Genomic DNA, 25,425 nt, shown 5'->3' with positions numbered 1-25,425 from the left:
TTATGTATTTCTCCATTTTTCATTTAATCCAATGTATAATCAAGAAAGCGGCATGGTGCACTTTACAAAAGAAGCATAGGTATGCCCAGAAATGGCGAAAAATGACCAGAAAACAAACGATTATCACTGCAGAGCTGTCGATCGTTCTCCCGGGCAACATGATTGGTTCGCTAAAGAGTCAGTCACTGATTTATCTTCAGGCGATTGGCTGGGTCTCCCGTATCAGCCACTCGAGGGCCTCCCTCCGACCCTGCTTCTCCAGCTCTGCTCCCACCGTCTCCCGGCACTGTCTGTGGTACTCGTTCACCCAGTCACACTGCAGGACACAACACAGGGCGTCAGGTGGTAACACTGCCTGTGGTACTCCTTCACCCAGTCACACTGAAGGACACAACGCAGGGCGTCATGTGGTAACACTGCCTGTGGTACTCGTTCACCCAGTCACACTGAAGGACACAACGCAGGGCGTCATGTGGTAACACTGCCTGTGGTAACTCGTTCACCCAGTCACACTGCAGGACACAACGCAGGGCGTCAGGTGGCAGCACATTAATACTAACACTGCCTGTGGTACTCGTTCACCCAGTCACACTGCAGGACACAACACAGGGCGTCATGTGGTAACACTGCCTGTGGTACTCGTTCACCCAGTCACACTGCAGGACACAACGCAGGGCGTCAGGTGGCAGCACATTAATACTAACACTGCCTGTGGTAACTCGTTCACCCAGTCACACTGAAGGACACAGCGTCAGGTGACTAGGGGGCACTAAGGGCCAGGGCCGCAACTATTGACGATTTGTTTTAGGGATTATTCTATGGATTACTTTTTCGATGAGTCCAATACTCGTGGAGTGCATTCTTTATTTTTATTTTTAATATATTTTTCTATAATACAGTACTGTATATCAATCAATATTTCTACGGTTGTTGATTTAATAGATTTCTTCATGATCAATTCAATTGATTAGTCTGATTAACCACTTTTTATACTTATTTGTACAACGGTGGATTGCAAAAACACAAGCTCACAATCCATTGCGAATCGTTCCTAGCTTGTAGATTGACATTTTTTTGTATTTTTGGAGAGAAAAAATTATAATTTAAAAAGTCCCCCCCCCCCAAATCAATGAGTTTATTCAAAACAAAAATGTATATTCCATTAAATGGAGTAGTTTCATGAATTGTTGCACCCCTACAGCAAACCATGAACAGAATTGTGATGTGTGTCCGATGGCAATAGAAGGTAACAGTGTGAATATACAAGAGGATTTTTATACAGTATGTCATCAGATACTTAAATGTTTGTAGTTCATCTGATGTTTAAATGTCCGTATTTGTCAACGACAATGGTCAAATGCAGAGTATTTTATGTACAAATGCTCACAATACAGAATGCGGTATTGTTCTGATTCTATTTGATGCATTCGTTTTACTGCATTGAATAAGTAAATAAATGATCGTGGTCGAGTACTGGATGTATGTGGAATTACGTTTAAATACCAATTTAAATAAATTATACCTACTGAAGGTGGTCAGTATAGACCGAAAGTTTGCAAATAAATATATTGAACGTGCACAGATTTGAGTGTGCGGAGCTTCCCTTTATTTTTTCTTAATTATCTTTTTGTGACTCCAGCACCTCACTTTAGTTCTTTCAGCAGATGAGCGGTGCTTTATTCTTTTCACATTTTTAACAAAATAATACTGGAAATGCCTCACCTCTTTCTTTGTGAGCAGCTCTGTGTTCATCATTTTCACTTGCATGGGCACCAGGGTAAGAGGATCAAATGTCAGACTGCCTCTGTTTCTGTAATTGTACTGAAGACATAAAAAAGGAAAACAGTATAAGTCCCTGTTCAATCTAAGGCGATTTACTTGCTGCTTCCACTTATGTGCAGTATCTACAGTATGTAGGATAAACTATCCAAAATGCATGGCTTCATCGATTATTCATCTTTCTGGGAGCCATATTTTCTAGGGATTCTGCCAGCCGTCAGTCGTATTATAATATTAACAAATGTGGATCTTTTTTATTTTTCCATCACTGTGCAATACACACTTGCAGTGTTTGTATGAATGCTTTTGGCTAACTCTGGCCCATTTACATGGATTAACAATACACAGTGAGCCTGGTAAACTGGTGAAAATTAAACATAAATCCTAAAGATAAATAGATTAGTTGAATGTCTCACCTTGGATTTACATGGCACAACAAGGACCACATTTTCTATTCTTATGCCAAAAGATCCATCTTCATAGTATCCAGGTTCTAGAAAAACAAAACATAGGCAGCCGCATTTATCAGATTTAGTAGACATTCACTCTTTATACTATATATAAGTATGTCAATAATACTGTGTGAAGGTCACAAAATCAACCCATTTAAGCCTGACATCGAAATAAAAAAAAGCCTTCTAAATCCTGACAGTTTTCTGAAATACCTATGTTTCTAGGCCTATATCACTCAATATTTCATGTCAAGGACCCCAAAAATGATCTGTAATTGGCCTCCGAGACCCCCCCATCTGAAAATGTGTTGTTCCAGGGACCTCTCCAGAAGCAAAGATTTGAGTTAAAAATGTTCGTTCTGAAAAAAATATATTCCAAATTTGAGGCACATTTTCACGATTTTTCAAAAATAGCAGACCTACAAGCTCGTAGCGCGCCACTCGGTGGCGCGCTATGGGCTTGTAGATCTGCTATTTTTCAATAGCTAAATTATAACATAATGTTTAAAACACCAAAAGGGGTTCCCGCCCAAAATGGGTTAAAAGGCACACCCGTTTCATGGCACACCATTGGGCAAGCACTGGTGTAGGGTATGTGGTTATTTGTGGTACTGTACAGTACAGTATGTGTGTTAGGACATACCATCGCTGACGATCATGCCAACCTCCAGAGGCTCATCAGCAAACGTCTTGTAGCTGATCCCGCATGGCCCCTCGTGTACGTTGAGGAAGCAGCCCACGCCGTGTCCGGTGCCATGCAGGTAGTCCAGTCCTGACTCCCACAGTGCTGCGCGAGCAAACGAATCCAACAAGTGACCTGCGGAGATGGGTGAACAGAGAAGTACAGGAGCAGAGAGAACAGGGATTGTTATACTTCATCTACTGCATTTAAGTTGTGTGGCAATTATGGGCAAAACTATCACAACACGACTTTTCCCAAATTGGCTTTGTTGGACAATAGTTGACGTCAGCACAAATTGTCTTTGTTAGGGATGGTTGCTGTTGTGTGTGATGTCAGACCAGAGCTCAAATCAGCGAGAGAGAGAGAGAGAGAGAGAGAGAGAGAGAGAAAGAGGGAGGTATGTGATGGTAGTCCAGAGCTCAATCAGTGAGAGAGAGAGAGAGAGAGAGAGAGAGAGAGAGAGAGAGAAAGAGGGAGGTATGTGATGGTAGTCCAGAGCTCAATCAGTGAGAGAGAGAGAGAGAGAGAGAGAGAGAGAGAGAGAGAGAGAGAGAGAGAGAGAGAGAGAGAGAGAGAGAGAGAGAGGGAGGTATGTGATGGTAGTCCAGAGCTCAATCAGTGAGGGAGAGAGAGAGAGAGAAGAGAGGGATAGGAAAGGGGGAGAGGGAATGAGGGACAGAGAAAGGGAGGGATGGATGGAGGGAGGGGGGAGGAGGAAGAGGAAGAGGAAGAGTGAGAAGAGGGACAGTGGGAGTGAGAGGAAGAGCCTATTCCACCCATGCAGTAACCCGACAAATGCTGGGTACAAAAATCTGAAACGTGTTCACAGTGAGATTTGCTATGCCGATAACAACTCATGCATCGCTGTGGATTTAAACGAGCTGCATTTCAAAAGAGCCTCATCTGTTGATGGGAGTGGAAAGCTTGTCGCAGTAGCAATGCTACTGTATGAAACAATGCAATGCGGTTGAGACGGCATCCAACAATGGAATGCAATACGTGTACTTCAAAGGGTACGGGCAGTACCTTTGGTTCCATTGGGGAAAACCGCAGCACTGACAGCTATGTGTCCCTTCAGCACATAGGTGAAGCATTCCTATACGTCACAAACACAGGGGACAATTAAAAACATGGTTGATGGCAGCAATTCACAAATCCGTTGGCACACTGCCAGGCAGGAAGTAAAGTTACCTTCTCAAAAGCAGAGGCGATTCCAAAGTGCATTGTACGGGTGACATCTGTGGTTCCATCACTGTGATGAAAAAGGATGATAAACACTGGTTCAAATTGCAACAAACCACATTCATTCATTCTTTGATACACGATAATGGTGGGACGATGTACACAGATTAGACACAACAAAGGACGACATGCGGAAACAACGGTCGGACGCGCGCTGCTCCGTGCTCGCAGACAGTTAGGGTTTGAGGTACGTTGTCGGTCTAATGACAGTCGTATAGTCGGACAGTCGATGATGTCGGATTTAACCCATTCTGACCTGAGATCAGATTCATACGAGGTTTCCACTGGACACACACTGGTCTGATGAACCCATTCTGACCTGAGATCAGATTCTAAAAAATGTCAGTCGCTCTTCGATTTTTCAAAAATGGCAGACCTACAAGCTCGTATCGCGCCACTCGGTGGCGCCAGGGGCGGCCTTAGGAATCTGGAGGCCCGTTTCAAGACCAAATATGAGGCCCCCATATACCTATGACATCATTATTTTGTTGATACATCCGTATATATTGATACGAATAGTTTGACTGTTCAATATCACACGCAGCTATTGTTTTACTCGTTTCTCCGACATATTGTAAGCCACATTTTTCACATGTGATTAAATAAACACAGTTGCTGGTGCTGGCTGTTATCTGTTGTTTAATCTCCAACATGCGTTTTGTAGTTCTATTTTTAACTATTTGTTTGGGTTTGAAGTATTCTGGTCTCTGCCGTGCTGGTGTGTTGATTCCTTTTAGCTTGCTGTGTACCAGATAAAATGGTAAATGGTGCATTTATATAGCGCCTTTATCCAAAGCGCTTTACATAGATTGTGCATTACATTCACCCATTCACACACACATTCATACACCGATTGCGGCGGAAGCCATGCAAGGCACCAACCAGCACATTGGGAGCAATTGGGGGTTCAGTGTCTTGCCCAAGGACACTTCGACATGTAGACAGGAGGAGCCGGGATTCTAACCGCCGACCCATGGATCATTGGACGACCTGCTCTACCTCTTGAGCCACAGTCGCCCTTAAGAGTTTTGTTTTTTCTGTAGGCCGAGTTTCGCGATTATTATTTTTTTGGCAGAAGAAAGAAAACTAACAATAACAATAGAAGATCAAGTCCTTTCAGGACTCCTTGGTCCTTTAAATAAAAAAAGATCATAGAAATAAATATACAATAAAGAGAGTTCCACCGTGTTCAGTTTGGAACATACAGACACAGGTTTGTGTTTCCACCGCATTGTGTTGGACGGAACAATTGTCATTGTTTGATGCCTAGCTGAATGGTTAGAGAGCCTGTCTGGAGAGAAGGAGTCTCCTGAGGTTTGGATCTCAGTAAGAGATGCTGAGAGGTGGCTCACCATCAGGTGGGATGAGATGTTGATCCATCATTTCTTGATCTTTCTGCTGTTCCTTCGTCTGGAATGTGGTCTCGGTTGTTGTTGTCGTTGGTTGCCATGGCTGCTAGTTCCCACCTGATGTCGTGTGGGAGTTCTGATTGGTCCAGAGCGTACTGAATAACTTCTAGCTTACATAACGTCTTAAGGCGAGTACTCAAGTCTAAGATGAACAGCTCATCAGAGAAGGTGTGATCTCCTTTGTATCCTCCAAAGAGGATGATACGATCACCCACAATGCAACAGCACATACCCTGCATTGGACATGGTCCTTTCCCCTTGGGCTCAACCTTCTTCCAGGAGAAGGTCTCTGGACTGAATTTCCACACATCATTGAAGTTCTGGTTATTGTTCCAGCCACCAAATATGTACAGCTCTCCATTGTAGATAAATGCTGAATGCCAACAGCGTCCTTCTGGTAGAAGTTGTGCAGAAGGTGTGTCCAGCCAGACGTTGGTCTCTGTGTCAAACACTCTGATGCTGTTGTTGACCTCCTGGTATTGCTTCATGCCCCCGAATACAAACATCTTGGTACCAATGATGGTAGCAGAGTGAGCTGATGAATCAGGAGGTGGAGTTCCTCTGGTGTTAATTAAAGTCCAGACCATTGTGCTGGTGTCCAACTTGTACATGTCATTATTAGTGTATCCAGTCAGCTTGTTGCGTCCTCCATGGATAAACATGACCTTCTCCAACACACAGGCTGAGTGGTAGAACCTCTCCTCTGGAACAGTCCCAGAAACCCTGGGTTGGAACCATCTGTGGGCGTCAACATCAAATGCATAAAGCACATTGCAGTAAGGATAGCCTCCCCAGATGTAGACTGTATCTTCCACCAACACAGCTGTGTGGTCGCAGCGCTTGGATGGAACCTCAAGGTGACCGTCCCCTCTTCCTGGTTCCACTGGAGGTAACTTCTTCCAGCATAAAGACACTGTGTTGAAGACATGGACATCCATCTGTTCCATGTCGTTGAAAGTCCCTCCATCACAGCAGCCTCCAAAGGAATACAGTTTGTTCCTCACTGCTACAGCAGCATGATAGGCTCGCTTTGGTCCTCCTGCTTTGGAAACGGTCCAAGACAACATCACCCTGTCTGTCTGTCTGTCTGTCTGTCTGTCTGTCTGTCTGTCTGTCTGTCTGTCTGTCTGTCTGTCTGTCTGTCTGTCTGTCTGTCTGTCTGACTTCTCTCTCTCGACGTCTACAGTAATTTTCAACACAGTGCATCATCTTATATCTTCTGGTGTGAAATCACACGCGACACAAACTGTTGCCATGCACGCCTTAACGACGCCAATTAGTGCAGACAGTCCACTGAGCAACTCAAGGTGAGGCTGAATGACAAGCATTTTGCATTCTGGCTCTTTGAGGGGAGCTAGCGCCCCCTATGGCCAGCTTGGTGTGTTTGTGTGTTCTCAGGGACGGCCTTGGGAATCTGGAGGCCCGTTTCAAGACCAAATATGAGGCCCCCATATACCTATGACATCATTATTTTGTTGAGGCCCCCCTGAGGGTGGAGGCCCGTTTCAATTGAAACTGGTGAAACATACTTAAGGCCTCCTATGGGTGGCGCGATATGAGCTTGTAGATCTGCTATTTTTCAATAGCTAAAGCATAACATGATGCTGACACCAAAATGGGTGCCCGGTCAGAATGGGTTTTAATGCTTACGTGTACTGAGCTCCAGAGTCAATCAGATAGACTTCATTCAAGGAAAGTGTTCTGTTGGTTTCAGGCAGGGGTCTACAGGAGAGAAAACAGGCAGATATTGAAAGCAGAGCCAGCCAATTAAGGCACTCATTAATTATACGTTGTGATAAAGTGACTGACCTGTAATGTATGATGGCTCCATTTGGACCAACACTGGAGATGGTAGGGAAACTGAGGCCGACAAAGTCTTTCTGCTGACTAAAAAAACATCCTTTCAGAAAATGTTTCAAGGCAGCAGTGCATTTACGTGACCACTAGATGGCGGCATGACTCCAAAAGACTGTCAATCAATGTTTGTCATCTTGATATTTCAGTGTAGCCCCTGCTAAAACATGGTTTTAATACAAACCCATACAATACTACTATATATCATTCAAACTTGCCGAGTTAATTGTGTATTGTGTATTTTGAATGCACATATCAGTATTTAATTGATAAAGCTGAGCACACACTGCCTAAACTAAACAGGCATCCAGAGGAAGCACACAGGTGCTTTTATTTTTTACTTTGTGTATTCCTCAGCCCATGTGTAACCTCTGTGACTAATTCAACTAATTCTAATTCTAAAATCTGACAAAGTAGTTATTTCCGATTAGAATTATAACAGTAACATGGAAAATCATGTTATATTCACCTCAGATTAACTCAAATAGATTGAACCAGTTAAACTAGATATCGAAGTGAATGTGGTGAAAATGGAAACCCAACCTGCGGAATTCCTCAGCCTTATCAGCAGCGGAGATCTCAGTCACTGTGCCTTTTGGTATCTATGAACCAAAAAAACAGATCTTATATGATGCCACTGTCCCATAATGATACAGCTTAACAGGTTTATGGGAGTAACAGAGTATTGGAAACAAAATAACCTCTTTTTCGAGCCAAGCAAATAGTTCACAAAGGGCAACTGCATCCTTGATCTGGTGGGGAGATAAATAACAGATAAATATTATATAACAGATGAGTTTACAGAGATTTCACAACAAAAATGATTAGATATCAGGTCCGCTGTGTGACTGGGATTTTAAGGCGGTACAAAGGTTCTTACATGGGCATTTCTCATGCCTTGAATCTCAGTGGCATTCTTGACTGCCTTGGCCAGGCAGAGTGGAGTGTAAGGGATAGGAGCACGGTGAACCTATAAAAGATTAGGAGAAAACATTTCCATTTGTTAAGACTTTAGAAAGCAACATTGTCTACTCTAGAGCATTGTAGATAAGCTCTTGAATTTCTGTATGACAATGTTAGACAAGTAACAAACAGGTCTAAATGGGGCCAACACTGCACAGTCAATGCAGTGTTGGCCTCATCTGCATTCGACCAACACTGCCCGCTCTCATCCAGGCCAGCTCGCTCATGTCCACCGGCTCCCTGGCTATCTGAAACTCTCAGATCTGAACGAACACCTCTAAGGGCAGCCGAAAGAAAGTGGCACAAGTCGAAGCTACCAGATGACCTTTCACACTTTCACTCACTCCTCTCTGCCTTCGCCCACTCACTAACCACTGCTAAAACCTCTTTCTACCACACCAAAATCCAATCCTGTACTGTACTTCTAACCCAAGGAAGCTCTTCTCCACTTTCACCTCCCTCCTTAAACCCCCTCCCCCCACTCAACCTTCATCCCTCACTGCTGATGTTTTTGTCAACTACTTCGAGAAGAAGGTTGATGATATCAGCAGCTCCTTTCCTCCCCTCCCACATAAAGTGGCATCTGACTCAACCAACACCAACCCCAACATACCATGCATGTCCTCCTTCTCCCTTTTTTCCCCAGACGAGGTTCTACAACTAGTAACATCCTCTAGAGCTACCACTTGTCCTCTTTTTTTTTTTTTTAAGATATTTTTTTGCGGCTTACGCCTTTATTGATTTTTTTTTAAGGGATAGAAAGTAGGCTGACAGGAAACGGGAGAGAGATGGGGGGATGACATGCGGTAAAGGCCGTGTCGGGTCCGGGAGTCGAACCCGCGGCACACCGCGACTGGATCACCAGTCCGGTGCCCAGACCGTTACGCTACGGCCTGGGCCACCACTTGTCCTCTTGACCCTGTCCCGTCTCCAATCTTCCAGACTATCGCACCTGATCTGCTCCCCTTCATCACCTCCATCATCAACACCTCAGTAACCTCAGGCTGCGTCCCATCTGCCCTCAAGTCAGCCAGAGTAACACCACTCCTCAAAAAACCAACCCTTGACCCCTCAGATGTCAAGAACTACAGACCGGTATCACTCCTTTCATTTATTTCTAAAACCATTGAACGTGTCGTCTCCAACCAGCTCTCTCTCCATCTCTCACAGAACAACCTGCTGGATCCCAACCAGTCCGGATTCAAGAAGGCCCACTCCACAGAAACTGCCCTGCTGGCAGTCACAGAAGCACTACATGCTGCCCAAGCTGCTTCCCACTCTGCAGTACTGATTCTCCTAGACCTATCAGCAGCATTTGACACAGTGAACCACCAGCTGCTCCTAGACACCCTAGCGGAGCTAGGCATCGGTGGAACGGCACTAAAGTGGTTCTCCTCCTACCTCACCGATCGGACCTACCAGGTTTCCTGGAAAGGTCTGTTATCATCCCCCCGAACCCTCCAAACTGGGGTCCCACAGGGATCTGTACTTGGTCCCCTCCTTTTCTCACTGTACACTAAATCACTTGGCACTATCATCTCTGCTCACAATATATCCTATCACTGCTACGCCGATGACACACAACTGTTCCTATCCTTCCCCCCCTCTGCCACTCAGGTGGAAGAGCGCATCACTGCATGCCTGGCTGACATCTCACAGTGGATGTCCTCCAACCACCTCAAGCTGAACCCAGACAAGACTGAGCTTCTCTTCTTCCCAGCTAAGTCCTGCCCTATGCGGGAGCTAACTATTTCCGTAGACAACGCCCTGGTAACGTCTGTCCCAACAGCCAGGAATCTCGTTCAAAGCTCACATCACAGCTGTCACTCGATCATGTAGGTTCACACTCTATAACATACGACGAATTAGACCGTTCCTCACCCAGGAATCAGCCCAGCTCCTAATCCAGACAACAGTCTTGTCAAAACTCGACTATTGTAACTCCCTCCTTACTGGCCTACCAGCATGTGCACTTAAGCCTCTCCAGCTGATCCAAAATGCAGCAGCTCGCTTGGTCTTCAACCAGCCAAAATTCTCACATGTCTCCCCCCTGCTCCGCTCCCTCCACTGGCTCCCGGTCGCTGCCCGCACAGAATACAAAACTCTGATGCTGGCATTCAAAGCAACCAAAGGTATGGCTCCCCCATATCTTGCAAGTATGATTGAACCCTACAAACCCTCCCGCGCACTCAGATCAGCCAACGCAGGGAAACTGGAAGTACGCTCCACACGTCCCAAACTCTTCTCCCTTCTGGCTCCAAAACTGTGGAATGCACTTCCCATTGCAGTCAGAACTGCAGCATCACTCCCAATCTTCTGCCGTAGCCTGAAAACCCACCTTTTCAGACTCCATCATGGCCCATAGCACTTACCCTAACCCCTTAGATAGCATTTCTGTTGGCTTAGATAGCATTTGACACAGACTTATAGCATGTTATGTAGACAGCACTATAATTGTATTGTATATAGTCATAGCACGCCATAGTACATATGTATAGCATAGTAGTAAATATGTATAGTTTATATGTATAGTGTATGTATAGGTTCATTATATAGATATTCCACTGTTACTTTCTTAGCTTACGCATGTTTCATGATAAATGCTTTTATGTGATGTATTCCCATGCTTTTGTTCTTGCTTAAATGTAAGTCGCTCTGGATTAAGAGCGTCTGCTAAATGCCTAAATTGTAAATTGTAAATTGTCAATCAATAACAAAGAATAGCACCATTTAATTTAATATGATTTATGTGCAGAATGTAAAGCAGTGAAAACAAACAAATACTAATAGTGAAATAACATTACATACAACAAGGTACAGTAAAAAATTGAAGTACATGCGATTATTTCAAACATCACATCAACGTGCTTGTCTAGCGGCCCTCTCTCACCTTGGGGATAACTTGCGTGAGGGCACAACTGGCTTTGTCACAGATCCACACTTTGTCCTTGGGGCCCAGGGAGGCGCAGATGGCCTGGAGCTCAGCGTAGACCGATTCATACGGGTGCGTCTTGACGCTCAGCTCAGGCTTGCTGGGGGAGTCCAACTGCAAGTGGAGCCTCGCCGTTGGATCAGCCAGCCTCTTCAGGTCCACAAACAGTCTGCACATCAAAGGGGTTCCCGTTTCAGAATGTACACAGTAACATCCTCAGTGTTCATTGAACTCAGTCTATGTTTTTACACTCCCATAGTTACAAATGGATACAAAAAACAAAAGAATAAATGGCGATTTTACTTGGTCGGAGCCAAAAATCTGGCCTCGGTATATTAGCTTACCTTATTGTGCTCAACCCCACAATAGCGTATGCAAAGAACACAGGGTTATACTCGATGTCTGACCCACGGAGGTTGAAAAGCCCTGGGGAAAGGAAAAAAGCAAGATTTTTTGTGCATTTTTAAATGGCGTTAATGAATGGTGATTTAAGGGTCCACCTGCTTTTTTCTTTTTTTTCTTTTTTTTTTTAAAGATATTTTTTTGCGGCTTACGCCTTTATTGATTTTTTAAGGGATAGAAAGTAGGCTGACAGGAAACGGGAGAGAGATGGGGGGATGACATGCGGTAAAGGCCGTGTCGGGTCCGGGAGTCGAACCCGCGGCACACCGCGACTGGATCACCAGTCCGGTGCCCAGACCGTTACGCTACGGCCTGGGCCGGGGTCCACCTGCTTTGATTATGCCTTCATTATGATACAAAATGTTTGCGTTAGGACTCAATTTGCTATGAAATCTTTACATTTATTTTTGGTGGAGTGGAAAGGTGTATACCGTCTTGTGAAAACCATTCTATTTACAAATGTATTCCTGTCAAACCTGAAAACAAACTCATGGGTATGTAGGAGTAGGATATCACCGCTATTAATAGACCGCCAACCACCCACTAATCATACATGGGTCCCCCTCAAGGTAAACCCAAAATGGAACCCTCTTGTCCAAATGCGACCTGATGGCAATCAAAAATCACAAAAACACGCTAACACTCAAGCTAACCAATCAGGCACAAGTGCTCATTAATCCATGTTAACGAGGTGCTTAGACGGGCATTTCGAGAGACACCCTTGCGCCCTGGGGTCCTTGGATATCAACATTGACGTATACAATATGGGGTCTAATAACGGTGTGGCTCTCATGTGGATTTCAGACAGTCTATGACGTCACCTATGATTCATCTGTGACATAATGGCTCCATGTTTGGGAAGGTTTCAGCCCTATCTGACCACCAGCGACGACATCATAAAAGTAAGTTAAACATTTAAAATGTAATCACAATAGGCCTATAGGAGGGAGAACAACAATGCACAGAGATACTTCATCGGCCTACTGGCAGCCATGCATGAGAAATTTGACGCTGATGAGTCCATTGTTTTTTTTTCCACCATACGAAAAACGTTAAAAGTCTTAAAACTAAAGCCAGTGGTCTCAACTAACTTTCTTTGCATATTTTTCACGAATTCACCATCAGAAATGTCAAAAGATCAGTACGTGCAGCTAACCGTACATACAAAGATCAGTACGTGCAGGTAAAGATCAGTACGTGCAGCTAACCGTACATGATCAGTACAAAGATCAGTACGTGCAGCTAACCGTACATGAATACAAAGATGAGTACGTGCAGGTAACCGTACATGCAATGTCGTCCAGGGCTGTGGCAACAAACCAGGTGATTTTCCTCTCCGTCATCTTGGCTCGGAGGGCTGTAATCTTGTCTTGCCAAGACATACCTGTGGAAAAAAATTAATTAAATATTTGCAATGTAACGTGGGTGTCTTTATCCAAAGCACCTGAGACGCCCTGAGAGCATTCATATCAAGCAAGCTCAACTGGAGTCAAATGCTCAACCTTGGTTCCATTAGCGCCTACATTTGTAAGTTACTGTTATTTACATTCTGTTGTCCCCTGCAGGGACAACAGAAAGTAAGAGAGATTTCGTTAATGTCATCAGCACAGCAAGCAGGTCAGGGGTTGACACTAAAGGTCTCAGAGGCACTTGCCTGTCGGGCAAGTACAGGTCATGTTCGACTTGCCCAAAGGTCATGCCCACTTCCCCCGAAAGTAAATCGTACAATGACGTCCATTATAAAATGATATGTAAAAATACAACTAGCAACTGCTAGTTTTAAAAAGGTAGCATTGTTCTTTATGAAAGCAAATAATATTTAATTACGAGGAATGCACTTGCAACCTGAAAGCAAACGCCACTTGCCTGGGGGTGCATACTTAGTTTAGACTAGTCATTGGTTAGACATGGGTTAAAGGGACACTTCACCCTTTTTGCAAAGAAATATATGTTAATGACGTTTAGAAGCTATAGAACACTTTCCTGGGGGTCTTTATGTGTGTAATATGTGGTTTTAGATATTCTAGATTGTAGCAGTGAGCACAGTGTCTCTGATGTCATGGACACTGGTCTCACTACCTTCCTGGACTACAATTCCAACCATTCTTTGGTGTACTGCTCCTCCTCTATGGATAGGGGGGAGAGCTGTCTTACTGAGACAACATGTAGTCCAGAAAGGAAGTGAGCCCAGTGTCCATGACATCAGAGACACCGGGCTCACTGCTACAATCTAAAATATCTAAAACCACATATTACACACACAAAGACCCCCAGGAAAGTGTTCTAAAGCTTCTAAACGTCATTAACATATATGTTTTTGCAAAAAGGGTGAAGTGTCCCTTTAAGGTTAATGCCCCGGGCAGTCAGGCAACAATTAGTGTCAACCCTTGAAGCTAAAATGTCTCTGTGAGCAAATAAGGAAACAAATGTAAAACTTGGACTACAATTTAGAAAAAAGAGACAATCCGGGCACTCAAAGACAAAAGGAGGAATAGCCTTTATTTAATTAATTAAAAGGCAACTGCCAACATATTCGACCATAGCATGTCTTCATCAGGGCGCCCTGAAGTCCAGCTCCTTTTATCTTTGAATGCCCGGATCCTCTTTCTTTTTTCTATGCCTTGGTCCCATTTGATCCACGTGGGAACCTTTTAACATGTTTTGCCATGTCACTTTTGTATCTCCGGTGAGCACCTGTTTATTCCTTTTTTGTTTGTTGCCATCACAGTTGCTGCAGATGGTGTGGTAGAATTCACACAGGTGAGGGGACACGTCACGACAACAAATCTATATCCATGATCCATCTGAATATGTACCAAAGATGCACACTAACCGGTATACTCCAATCCCAAGGTGATGAGCTGTGTGCTGGGTCTAGCAGGGCGGTCCTCCCATACAACATCTATCAGGTTATCCTGCATCGCAACCAGAGAGTGCCCTGCACTGCTCAGAGCCTTGGACATGTTCTTCCACTGGTCTGAAATAAGCATACATTACAATGAAGTGAAAAGAAGTGACCACTTGACTGATCTCTGTTCAGTCTAATACAGTATGTGTTTGCAATGTAAATGTGTATTGTACGGAGTGCAAGGCTGTGTACATTAATATTTGTGGTGTCAGTCTTCAGAGCTGTAACTATGCCACCAAAATGTGGAACGCCCTACCAACAGTCATTAAGACATGTGAATCCCTTGACTCCTTCAAAACCGCTCTCAAAGGGCACCTACGGATGGCTGCAATTCGAAACTGGCCTCTGTAAAATCTGAATCCCCCCCCCCCCCCGCCCCATTTCCCCTCACTGTATATGTATCTTTTCCCTTTTTGCTTCCTATATGATGAATTCCTGTTCTTTAGCTACATAGAAGTGTCTATTTGTATGTCTCTAAATGTTTTGATGAATTGAACAATGTGGACCCTCTTGTAAACAAGTGTAATGCTTAATTGGGTCGTCCACTCACAGTTAACAGTCTTTGTATTGAGTTTGTGCTTAAAATGTACTGTAAATTCTACAAACTGTTAATACATATTTCAATCAATCAATCAAAACTGTATGAATAATGGTGTAATAGGAATGATGACTGAATAACAGTTGGGGGAGGGTTTTCTACCCACCAGCAGCAATGATCCATGGGTCCACGCCCACTTTGGAGTTCTCAGGCAGGATACTGATCAGCCAGTCCTCCTGAGTTGGAGTCTCCTTCAATCCTAGATGTGACAAACATTATACAGTAATGCCTACATTTATACTTCTGCGACAATGTGTTAGAAAAAATATATAGATCTCAAACTACATGTTTGCACATAAAGGAGAGAGCAAATCAGAAATATAAGACGGAGCAAGATCCGACCTGGCCTTGTATGCCATGAGCAAAAATGTTTAAAAGGCAAACCGGAGCATTCTGAACTAATTGCAGGAGGATGCAGGAGGACTTCATGTTGGTTGTCCGAAGGGTTTCTAAAGACATTTACTTGAAGCAGGAAGAGGAGCAATTCATTGGGGAAGCTCAAGGCTCTCTTTACTATGTTGGAGTTAGTTGGAGAATATTGGGTATTGGCCATGTGATTTGATCAAATAAAATGTCCTAGTAAAGTAAGTTAAAAGTTACATTTTTTGAGAGCTCAATGGTTCTTGTATTTCTTGCATTTTGATGGTTGTTGGAGATCACGGTGGAAAAATAGCACTCTTTTTTATGTTTTTTTTGTGGCTTTTGACTATTTTATATTTTTTGATGGAGGGACAGACAGTAGGCTGACAGAAAATAGGGAGAAGACATGCATTAAGGACCGTCGGGATCGGGAGTCGAACGCGCGGCACACTGCCAGACTGGATTACCAGCCAAGGTGCCTGGACCACTGAGCCATGGCCCAGGCCATAGCATTTTCGTTGAGCAGGGTCCAACTCTGCTGGACAAGTTTGTTTCGGGTTTTTAAAGGAGCCACTCGATACAGAGCAGCCTGGTAGGTGCTATATAAATGAATGACTGGAGAAGAGCTGGGGCAGTAGCAGGGGAATTTAGTGCAGTATAGTTTGATAGCGTTATCTGCAAGCCATACCCTTAATAAGGCAGGGGTGTCCAAACCTTTTGCAAAGGGGGCCATATTAGAAAGTATTAAAACACCCTAGGACAAACTACATAATGTACCTTCGGATTTAAACGTTTCTATTCAACTATCAGCAAGTAACACTGAAAGATTATACTCTGTGAAATGCCCAGGTTAAAAAAAAAGTCCTATACTGTTCTGTTGTATCATAATACAATTCAGGTATGAAGCTATGTGGGTCGTATAACATTCGATTATGACATGCACAGAAAAGGCATGCCAAGGTTCATATGGTTATGAGGTGAACAGAGTAGAACTTTACCCATCTTCATGACGGTCCAGTTGTTGTCCATCTGCTGACTGGCCTGCAGAAAGTAGCGTCCATCTGTCCACATGGCTGCATGCTGCTCTGTCACAATGGCCGTGCCTGTCACACAGAGCACACACAACTACTGCAGGAAACTCACTTTTTACAGCAAACTATCCAAATTGCTTGGAGTTAGAAAGTTCCGTTTTACACCAGTCAGTTCTGAACTTGCACTGTAATTGGTTGAGAGGTATTCCACCGATGTCTCCATATACAGTAGCACTCCAAACTAGGGCCGGGACTAATTGCGATTAATTAACTACAGAAAAATTAATGCATTAAAAGATTAACGCATTTTAATCGCACAATTTTTTTCACCGCGGAACGTTGTCAATGGACAGTTTTCAGACGGACCTGCGCACCAAGTGTCCGTGTCCTCTTCAGACAATAACACCACCAGAAACCGCAGACAGTTCACCAGACTGTGGGAAGCCGCTGAGATCACTTTGCTTGTCCCCGTGGATTGGAAATAGGATTTAAAAGGCTATCCGATGGTAGCATGGATTACAGCACAGTTGTGTGCAATTATTCAATAAAGAATTATTACCCCTATTACTACAAAAACAATGTTTTATTGCTTAAACTTATGTATTCACTATTCATTGATTCACTAGTATACCAAAATCCATTTGAAAAAATTGCTTTCTCACTGTTCTCGGGTCAAATAATGATATGCGATTAAAATGCGATTAATCTAGATTAATTAATCGCAAAGCCTCTGATTAATTAGATTAATTTTTTTAATCGAGTCCCAGCTCTACTCCAAACTCATGATCCACCATTGGAACTACTGGTATCTGTTCATTTTCAAAGCCATCTCAGGAATGGACCCTCTTACATTTGCTCTATGTTGGATCAGACCCTATCCTATCAGACCCACTCGAGTGTCTTCCTGATCCTCAAGTTTCCATTTGCTAACACAGAGCTAGGCATGGCAGCATGCTCTGTCTGTACTCCATTTCAAAATCAGACCACTGCCTTCCTTGGGTCAATTCAGTGAAATGATTTCCAGCACTTTCGTTCAACGTTGTAACTCTTTTAAGGCAGATTCACACACTTGGGACCACTTGGCAGATGTCGTGGTAGTGTGAATGCTGCATACTGTTCCCGGGACCGATTGAAGTATACTCGGATACGGATCGCTGCAAAGCCACCATTACAGTTGAATGAAGTGTGGGTTAACCACTTAACCCATTCTGACCTGAGATCAGATTCATACGAGGTTTCCGCCGGACACACACTGGTCTGATGAACCCATTCTGACCTGAGATCAGATTCTAAAAATGTCAGTCGCTCTTCGATTTTTCAAAAAAAAAAGCATAACATGATGCCGACACCAAAATGGGTGCCCGGTCAGAATGGGTTAAAACCTATTCCAAAAATGTGTAAAATAGCTGATCTACACAAGCACACAATGTGACAAAGCTTGTTGATCTACGATTTTCTGAAATTTTTGAAGATTTTGGAAACATTTGCTCATGATGACATGCCCAAAATAGGGATGGCACGTTGTACACAGGGACAAGACTCCAAGCAACCGCAGGTACAACATTTGGCAGAAGTCTATCAGGTTCCCTGCCAGTAACAGGATATTCCTTCAACAACAATGGTAAAACTTCCACCGATCATTATTTCTATTCAGAACTACATGAAGAATTGCCCAGTGTCTTCAGAAATAAAAGGGCTACGCACTCAATGAAACAACCTTGTTAAAAGTGCTGATTCACGATGACTGTTTTAGGTCAGAATCCTTTAGGGGTAGGCTAGTAGATACTGGCCCACATTTATCAAATGTGTACAAAAAAAGTATAAAGTAAAAAGTAAAAAGTGTACAAATCTTAAATTTTAACCCAGTAATGAGTTTACGCCAAAGTCCACATGAGATTTTGTAAGCAATCGTATAGTCAATCCTAGCGTACATTTGGTCTGTGCTTTGATATATCTCATGGCTGAAACCGACGGTCATTTAACAACATGCCCTAAAATATTCTCGAAACGCCCCGATTTTACGGCATGAACAACCAGAATACGACCAATTAACAACGTATGGAAAGCCAATAGGAAAGAGTTTCTTGCATAAACATATGGATGAAGGCTGGTATGTGCTGGGATGGCTATACTGTATATCCGATCTCCTGGTGGCCCAAATAAATCCACAGCGTGAAGATCACTTGCGCTGGGCACAGGTTTGGAGCGTCAGGTTTTATCCTATAAACAATTCTGTGGAGCGATGCCCTGGGCACAATCATATCTGCAGTGTCAAATTAAGCCGCAGCTATGATTGCATACATCTGGCCTACAGGGCACGGCTCGGCGGATTAGGTTGTACATAACTCCAGAGGATGTAGCTTCTGTATACGTTTGGAGACCTCGCTGTCCATGAAAAGATTACAGCGCCACACATCCCGAAAATGCTCTAGCGTACGCGTTCGTATAGCCTAGGTCTGATCCAGATCTGCAATGTCATCCGAATGACTGTTAAAACACATGTTTAAATGAGTGAATGATTAAGCACCTAACTTATAACATTGCAAACAGGCTTAGATTGTTTCCATATCGCTTTATTTTACTTCAAATTTCAACTTCAAATTTACGTGCATGTCCATGTATGCCTTTATACAATGTTATATTTTCACAGGGACTATTTATTGGTGTGTCAAATATACATTTTGGAATGGACACGTGTCCAGACGCCTGTCAAGCCGTTATGTTAGCCAATGCTGCTCCGTACGTCTAAGATGGAACAAACGGGCGTAGACAAAGCCTACACAACCTCAGACTAGACGTGTGATTTGACGTGCCGTATGTCAAAAGTCAAAGTCACGATGGAATGACAAATGCCGACAATTGCAGTGATCTCGCCATATTTTTTGGCCTACACCACTTTGATAAATGAGGGCCAATGTGTTCAAAATGTGATCCTTGCTACTAGAATTGTACTAGAATAGATTAGAGTGTGCTGTAATATTATTACAGAACACTCGCAGGGTCTCTCTTAGCTTACTTGAGCCCACACAGTTTTGTACATGCACATGCATACACACCCACACAAGCAAAGATGTTTGTGCGCGCGCACGCACGCACGCACGCACGCGCGCGCGCACGCACGCACACGCACACGCACACGCACACGCGCACGCGCACACACACACACACACACACACACACACACACACACACACACACACACACACACACACACACACACACACACACACACACACACACACACACACACACACACACACACACACACACACACACACACACACCTGCAGATCCATTGAATCCACAGATGAATTCACGTCTGCAGTCACATGGTGCAATGTATTCACTCTGAGAGAGGGAGATGGGAAAGAGAGGGAGAAAAAAATTGTCATTAATAATCAGCTTTGAGTGGTCAAAGCTTGATTGGTTCTTAATTACTTCATCTGCTGCTCTTCACACGTCACGCTTTGTAGATGAAGAGGAGGGGGGGGAATGCGATAAATGATCATCTGTAAAGGGTGTAATTTATTCTAAAGTTCAGACAAACACTTCAGTAGTGTTTGCTGATCAGAGGACAGAGGTGACTGAGGATATAATGCACAAGCAGCAATATAATAAACTATAATTATGCTGCAGAAGATAAGCTGGAAAATAGCCTAAGCACAATTACACCGTCCACCTTTTTACCTGCAACTGTAGTGCAAAAGGCGTCTGCCTTTATCTAGCCTGGCTTTCAAAACAGCCAAAGCTTGTGCAATTGTTCACCTCATGTTAGTTGACATGGCCATGACGATATGAGCAAAGCATTGAATAGGCAAGGGGTGGGTGGGATTGTTTGTTTTTGTGTTCCTTGCTTTTGCTGTTATGTGTTGTTTTATATGCGTTTTGTTTTCTTTAAGTCATTCATGTTGTTAACGTGTCTTATTGTGATTTTTGTCTTAAAATAAAAAAACATTTGATAACAAAAAATAATAATTCTCTCCCACCCCGCCGTGTGGACGTGTGTGTGTCTAGAGACATGATACTAAACCTGATGTGCATCCCCAGATGGAACGATGTAGGCCTGGATGGGCTCAGTGTAGTATTTTAGAGACATGTTACTAAACCTGATGTGCATCCCCAGATGGAACGATGTAGGCCTGGATGGGCTCAGTGTAGTATTTTAGAGACATGTTACTAAACCTGATGTGCGTCCCCAGATGGAACGATGTAGGCCTGGATGGGCTCAGTGTAGTATTTTAGAGACATGTTACTAAACCTGATGTGCGTCCCCAGATGGAACGATGTAGGCCTGGATGGGCTCAGTGTAGTATTTTCCATTCTTCATCACCTGACGAAGCCGTCTGAGCAGCTCCACTGTGATCTTTGGAGACATGATCTCGTCTGGATGAAGAAAGACAACGTTTCATTCTGTTATATTATTACTTGGGGAGGGTGATTGGGTGCAATGCGAAGTGTATACTGTAGTGGTGAGTGCAGCATGCACATGGACACGCAATATTATATTTATTTTAGGGATGCTCCCATCAGGGTTTTTGGGGACCGATCCCGATCACTGATTGTTTTTCTCATGATCGGACAAATACCGATCTTGTTGCGTAAAGGGAAAATGTTGAATATTTCCAAAATTATTATATGTCAAAACTGTTCCTGTGTGTGTGGGGAGGAAGGGGAGAATGTTTAGGCCTGTCACAAAGATGCAAAATGATATTATACTATATATATATGACTTTTATACCACTTTATATAAAAGATCGGTTTCTCCAGATAGGGGAAATTGCCGATCGCCGATCGAGTCATTTGGAGTGAATATCGGCCGATCACCGATCGGTGGCCGATTGATCGAAGCATCTGTAATATTTATTGACTGATTTAATACTTCATTGATTGATTTGATTGTATGAGATAAAAGAAAAAGGACCCCTGAGGATCCTTGAGTCACTGATTTTGAGAACCACCGACTTAACCCATTCTGACCAGGCAACCGGTGTCAGCATCATGTTATGCTTTAGCTATTTAAAAATAGCAGATCTACAAGCTCATATCGCGCCACGAGTGGCGCGATACGAGCTTGTAGGTCTGCTATTTTTTTTTTTATCGAAGAACGACTGACATTTTTTTAATCTGATCTCAGGTCAGAATGGGTTAATCAGACCAGTGTGTGTCCAGTGGAAACCTCGTATGAATCTGATCTCAGGTCAGAATGGGTTAAATAACAAAATCTACCTCCTCAAGCCGTGCATAAGCCACACCCGACGGCCTCATACTAGGGTTTGCCTCCTAAATCTGCCACTGATGGCTATACTATATAATAAATAGTGAGGACATGAGTGTGCTCGCTGAAGTGTGCACACTGAGCACAAGTGAGAATTATTTATCTGCATGCTGATCCCAAGATCACCTGTTACATTGTTAAGAGTTTATAGCTAGAAATCCCAAGCTTTATGACTCTCCTGATGGAGAAAGGTAATTGCAATGACGACAATCCCTAAACTACTTTGCCTTTTTTTTTTTTACTATTTTGAAAAACATTTTTGAATAGTTAAAATAGCCTATCTACAAGCTCAGAATGTGTCGATGTAGATTGGCAGTTTTAACTATTCAAAAATGTTTTTCAAAATAGTAAAAAAAGAAGAAGAAAAAGACAGTAGTTTAGGGATAAGGGGTGTCCTACTCTATGGTAGGACACCCTCTATGGAAGACAGAGACCACCCCCAACCACTGCAGATATACTAAATTGTATCAATTAATTTAATCTAAACTGCATTAGTTAAAAATTAAAAAGTTATATTCATTAAAATAAGTTACAAATTGTAGCTTTAAGTGTTAGTAGACAATACTACAATACTGGTACTTGGGTCAACTTAACTAACGGATGAGTCTAAAATGTAAACTTGTTCAGACTCGTGTGGTTCACAGCAGTAAGACACATTGCAATCTGGCAATAACGTCCGACTTCCAAACACCAATTTCAACCAACTATAGTCCCCATATTGAGCAAAATGCACTTCAGACATAATCTCATCACTATGATTCTAAAAAAATAAACAATTATTATAAGATTACCCGTCTGTAGGGAGCCCATGTTGACTTCAAGTGACTGGGGGATTAGAATGCCTACTCGTCTTAAAGTAGAGTTCAAAGTCACACCCTAGAATAGTGGATCTTTAACCTGTCTCAATAGGCTGATTACACCAAGTCTGAGAGAAGATCTGTGGTTAAACATTAAAGAATTGCTTCAAAGTAAAATTGTGTGTCCCTGTCCATATGGTAAATTTAGGTTGTAGTAAAATAGCTACAAATCTTAAATATTAATACACATTATTTATGAAGTTATCCATAGACACACTCATTGTCATAATAACCCATTGATTTTCAACCTTTTTCATATTTATTTCTTAAATATTTGATATGCTTTCGGCCACTCTACAAGGATCCCCATTTGATAAAATGTTCATCCCTACCCTGGGGCCACATCAGTGATGGTTCCTTAATTGTATTTTCTATAGATAATTATTAACTCCCATAATTACTGGGAGAAATTACAACAATGTGCGAACACAACAGCAAGATTTGTGAACTGTTGCGATAAAAGAAGTTTAGCCAATGGAATACAACCACGCACATATAGACAGAGCTGCTGAGGCGGGGAGGTATACTATTTATCCCATTCTGAACGGGCACCCATTTTGGTGTCAGCATCATGTTATGCTTTAGCTATTGAAAAATAGCAGATCTACAAGCTCATATCGCGCCACCGAGTGGCGCGATATGAGCTTGTAGGTCTGCTATTTTTGAAAAATCGAAGAGCGACTGACATTTCTAAAATCTGATCTCAGGTCAGAATGGGTTAATAATGAAACTGTCAGGATGTAATAGACATTTTTAGAATCTGATCTCAGCTCAGAATGGGTTAATAGTATAATATTTAATAGTTTTGAGGAAGAAAATGCTGTTAATTAATTGTCCCAAAGTGACTGCAAAACATAGCTGCTATTTGTTTCGAAAATATATACCCTGGCCTCAGTGGCCTGGCCTCTATAACATAACACAATGTGACATAGCCCAGTGTGTTGCTGTACACTGTTTACTCTGTATACTTTCCCCGTTTTCTTAACCCATTCTGACCTGAGATCAGATTCATACGAGGTTTCCGCTGGACACACACTGGTCTGATTAAAACATTCTGACCTGAGATCAGATTCTAGAAATGTCAGTCGTTCTTCGATTTTTTCAAAAATAGCAGACCTACAAGCTCGTATCGCGCCACTCGGTGGCGCGATATGAGCTTGTAGATCTGCTATTTTTCAATAGCTAAAGCGACATGATGCCAACACCAAAATGGGTGCCCGTTCAGAATGGTTTTTTTTATTATATTTTGACACTTGCTTTGGCAGTAGCCAGTAAATGTATGTTCTCTAATGCCAATAAAGCTTCAAGTGAGACAACCACTGACTGTATATACGTGTCATATAAATAATCATAGTTAATAAATAAATAACCAGTTAAATAAATAAATAACCATAGTTAAATTAATAATCATAATAAATAACCATAGTTAAAATAATAATCAATAATTAACCATAGAGTTAATAAATAAATATCACAGGCCCCCGTCACGTGACCGTCACCTCGATGAGCCCATTGGTTGGCTCTCTCGGCATGCTGATGCTATTATTGTTTACAAGTTACCAGCTTGGCTGTGTTAATGGGTGAATGTCTGCATTCAGAGCTGCTTATTTACATTATGAAGAATATGTAGCCAACATTAAGTTATGATGAGATAGGCCGCACACTGTTGACGTTCACGGTTTTCAACTATGAAACATATGACTGTCATGATTGTACTTCACCCTGTTTTGCGCACCTTAATTGCTACATTTACATACAACGTTAAATCTACATAAACGTTCAGATTTCAAATGTAAAGTGCTCACCCCCCGGGGCCACGGATGTTAGAATTGTGCACGGGCGGGTATTAGCACCCATGTATTCCATATTGTTCAATAAAAAGCATTTTTATCCGACCGCCGGCCAGTTTCTCAGTGTTTTCGCCATAAGCTTCATCTACGCCCCCCCTATCGGTTGGATGGTGTATTGCACGCTGATACAACGTTAACGTTTTGAGAAAATGGCCACCGATCGGATTAAAATGCTTTTTATTGAAGGAAACGGAATGCACGGGTGCTATTACCCGCCCGAGAAGACTTCTAACATCCGTGGCCCCGGAGGTGAGCCCTTTATATTTGAAATCTGAACGTTTATGTACACGTTTGCTTTGTAAATGTATCGAGGTGCGCAAAACAGCGTACAGGTTCCGCCATGACGCTCGTACTGAAGGACGAGCGTCGTCATGTAAACGATCGCTAGTTTTCAACCAAAATATCGGTCCCTGCAGTTTTGGGCGAATTGATGTAAGAAATTAAATTGGGTCGCTGTTTATTTTATTTGTGGATCATATACGATTTACCGATCTTTAAAATGAGTATGATTGTTTTTGGTAGATTTCTCGTGTGAGTTTCATAAGCCTTGTATCATAAATAATAATAATAATAGCATCAATGGAGTGCAGAGACAGGCGTGGACTGAATGTTCCCCCGTTTGTCAACAACATCCCGTTGCTCGCTCGCGGAAAATTTTACCAAACTAAACGAGTTACCTTACATGCAGTGGCTGTAACATTATACAAACAAAGTAACCAATATTACCTTAGAAATGCAACTGTTTCGTTAAAAACACTCTTTTACCAATGGTACCCTGTGTTCATTTAGAAAACAGGAGGCTGCCATTTAATCGTTGACGTTTCTGGTCAC

The 25,425-nt window shown here is 42.8% G+C and overlaps 1 protein-coding gene across 3 annotated transcripts; it reads right to left on the bottom strand.

Moving 5' to 3' along the window:
• On the bottom strand, positions 1-25,425 carry xpnpep1 (X-prolyl aminopeptidase (aminopeptidase P) 1, soluble). Of its 3 annotated transcripts, none has more exons than XM_083764230.1 (20): positions 25,321-25,425; positions 20,871-20,995; positions 19,897-19,960; positions 16,580-16,684; positions 15,328-15,420; positions 14,549-14,692; positions 13,004-13,099; positions 11,658-11,739; positions 11,272-11,482; positions 8,299-8,388; positions 8,120-8,170; positions 7,962-8,020; positions 7,374-7,451; positions 7,215-7,286; positions 4,105-4,165; positions 3,940-4,009; positions 2,875-3,048; positions 2,196-2,272; positions 1,723-1,821; positions 1-316 (listed from the first exon to the last, which is right to left on the bottom strand). In XM_083764230.1, the coding sequence occupies exons 2-20, from the start codon at positions 20,985-20,987 to the stop codon at positions 197-199; spliced, it is 1,863 nt and encodes a 620-aa protein (XP_083620356.1). In that variant the 5' UTR covers positions 20,988-20,995; positions 25,321-25,425; the 3' UTR covers positions 1-196. The 3 variants fall into 3 exon arrangements, with proteins under 3 accessions (XP_083620356.1, XP_083620358.1, XP_083620357.1); XM_083764231.1 differs by lacking the exon at positions 1-316 and adding an exon at positions 548-656; XM_083764232.1 differs by lacking the exons at positions 20,871-20,995; positions 25,321-25,425 and adding an exon at positions 20,643-20,694.

Source organism: Protomyctophum parallelum (assembly GCF_964188405.1).
Source record: "Protomyctophum parallelum genome assembly, chromosome: 5".
Taxonomy (NCBI): Eukaryota; Metazoa; Chordata; class Actinopteri; order Myctophiformes; family Myctophidae; genus Protomyctophum; species Protomyctophum parallelum.
This window is presented reverse-complemented; position numbering and strand designations above follow the sequence as displayed.

Excerpts from the sequence above, each read along its gene's own strand:
- xpnpep1 (XM_083764230.1), bottom strand. The coding sequence starts at position 20,987 with ATGTCTCCAAAGATCACAGTGGAGCTGCTCAGACGGCTTCGTCAGGTG. Across the intron at positions 14,693-15,327 it reads CCCATGGATCATTGCTGCTG|ACCAGTGGAAGAACATGTCC; the intron begins GTGGGTAGAAAA and ends TGCTTATTTCAG. Across the intron at positions 317-1,722 it reads AGCTGCTCACAAAGAAAGAG|TGTGACTGGGTGAACGAGTA; the intron begins GTGAGGCATTTC and ends TGTGTCCTGCAG.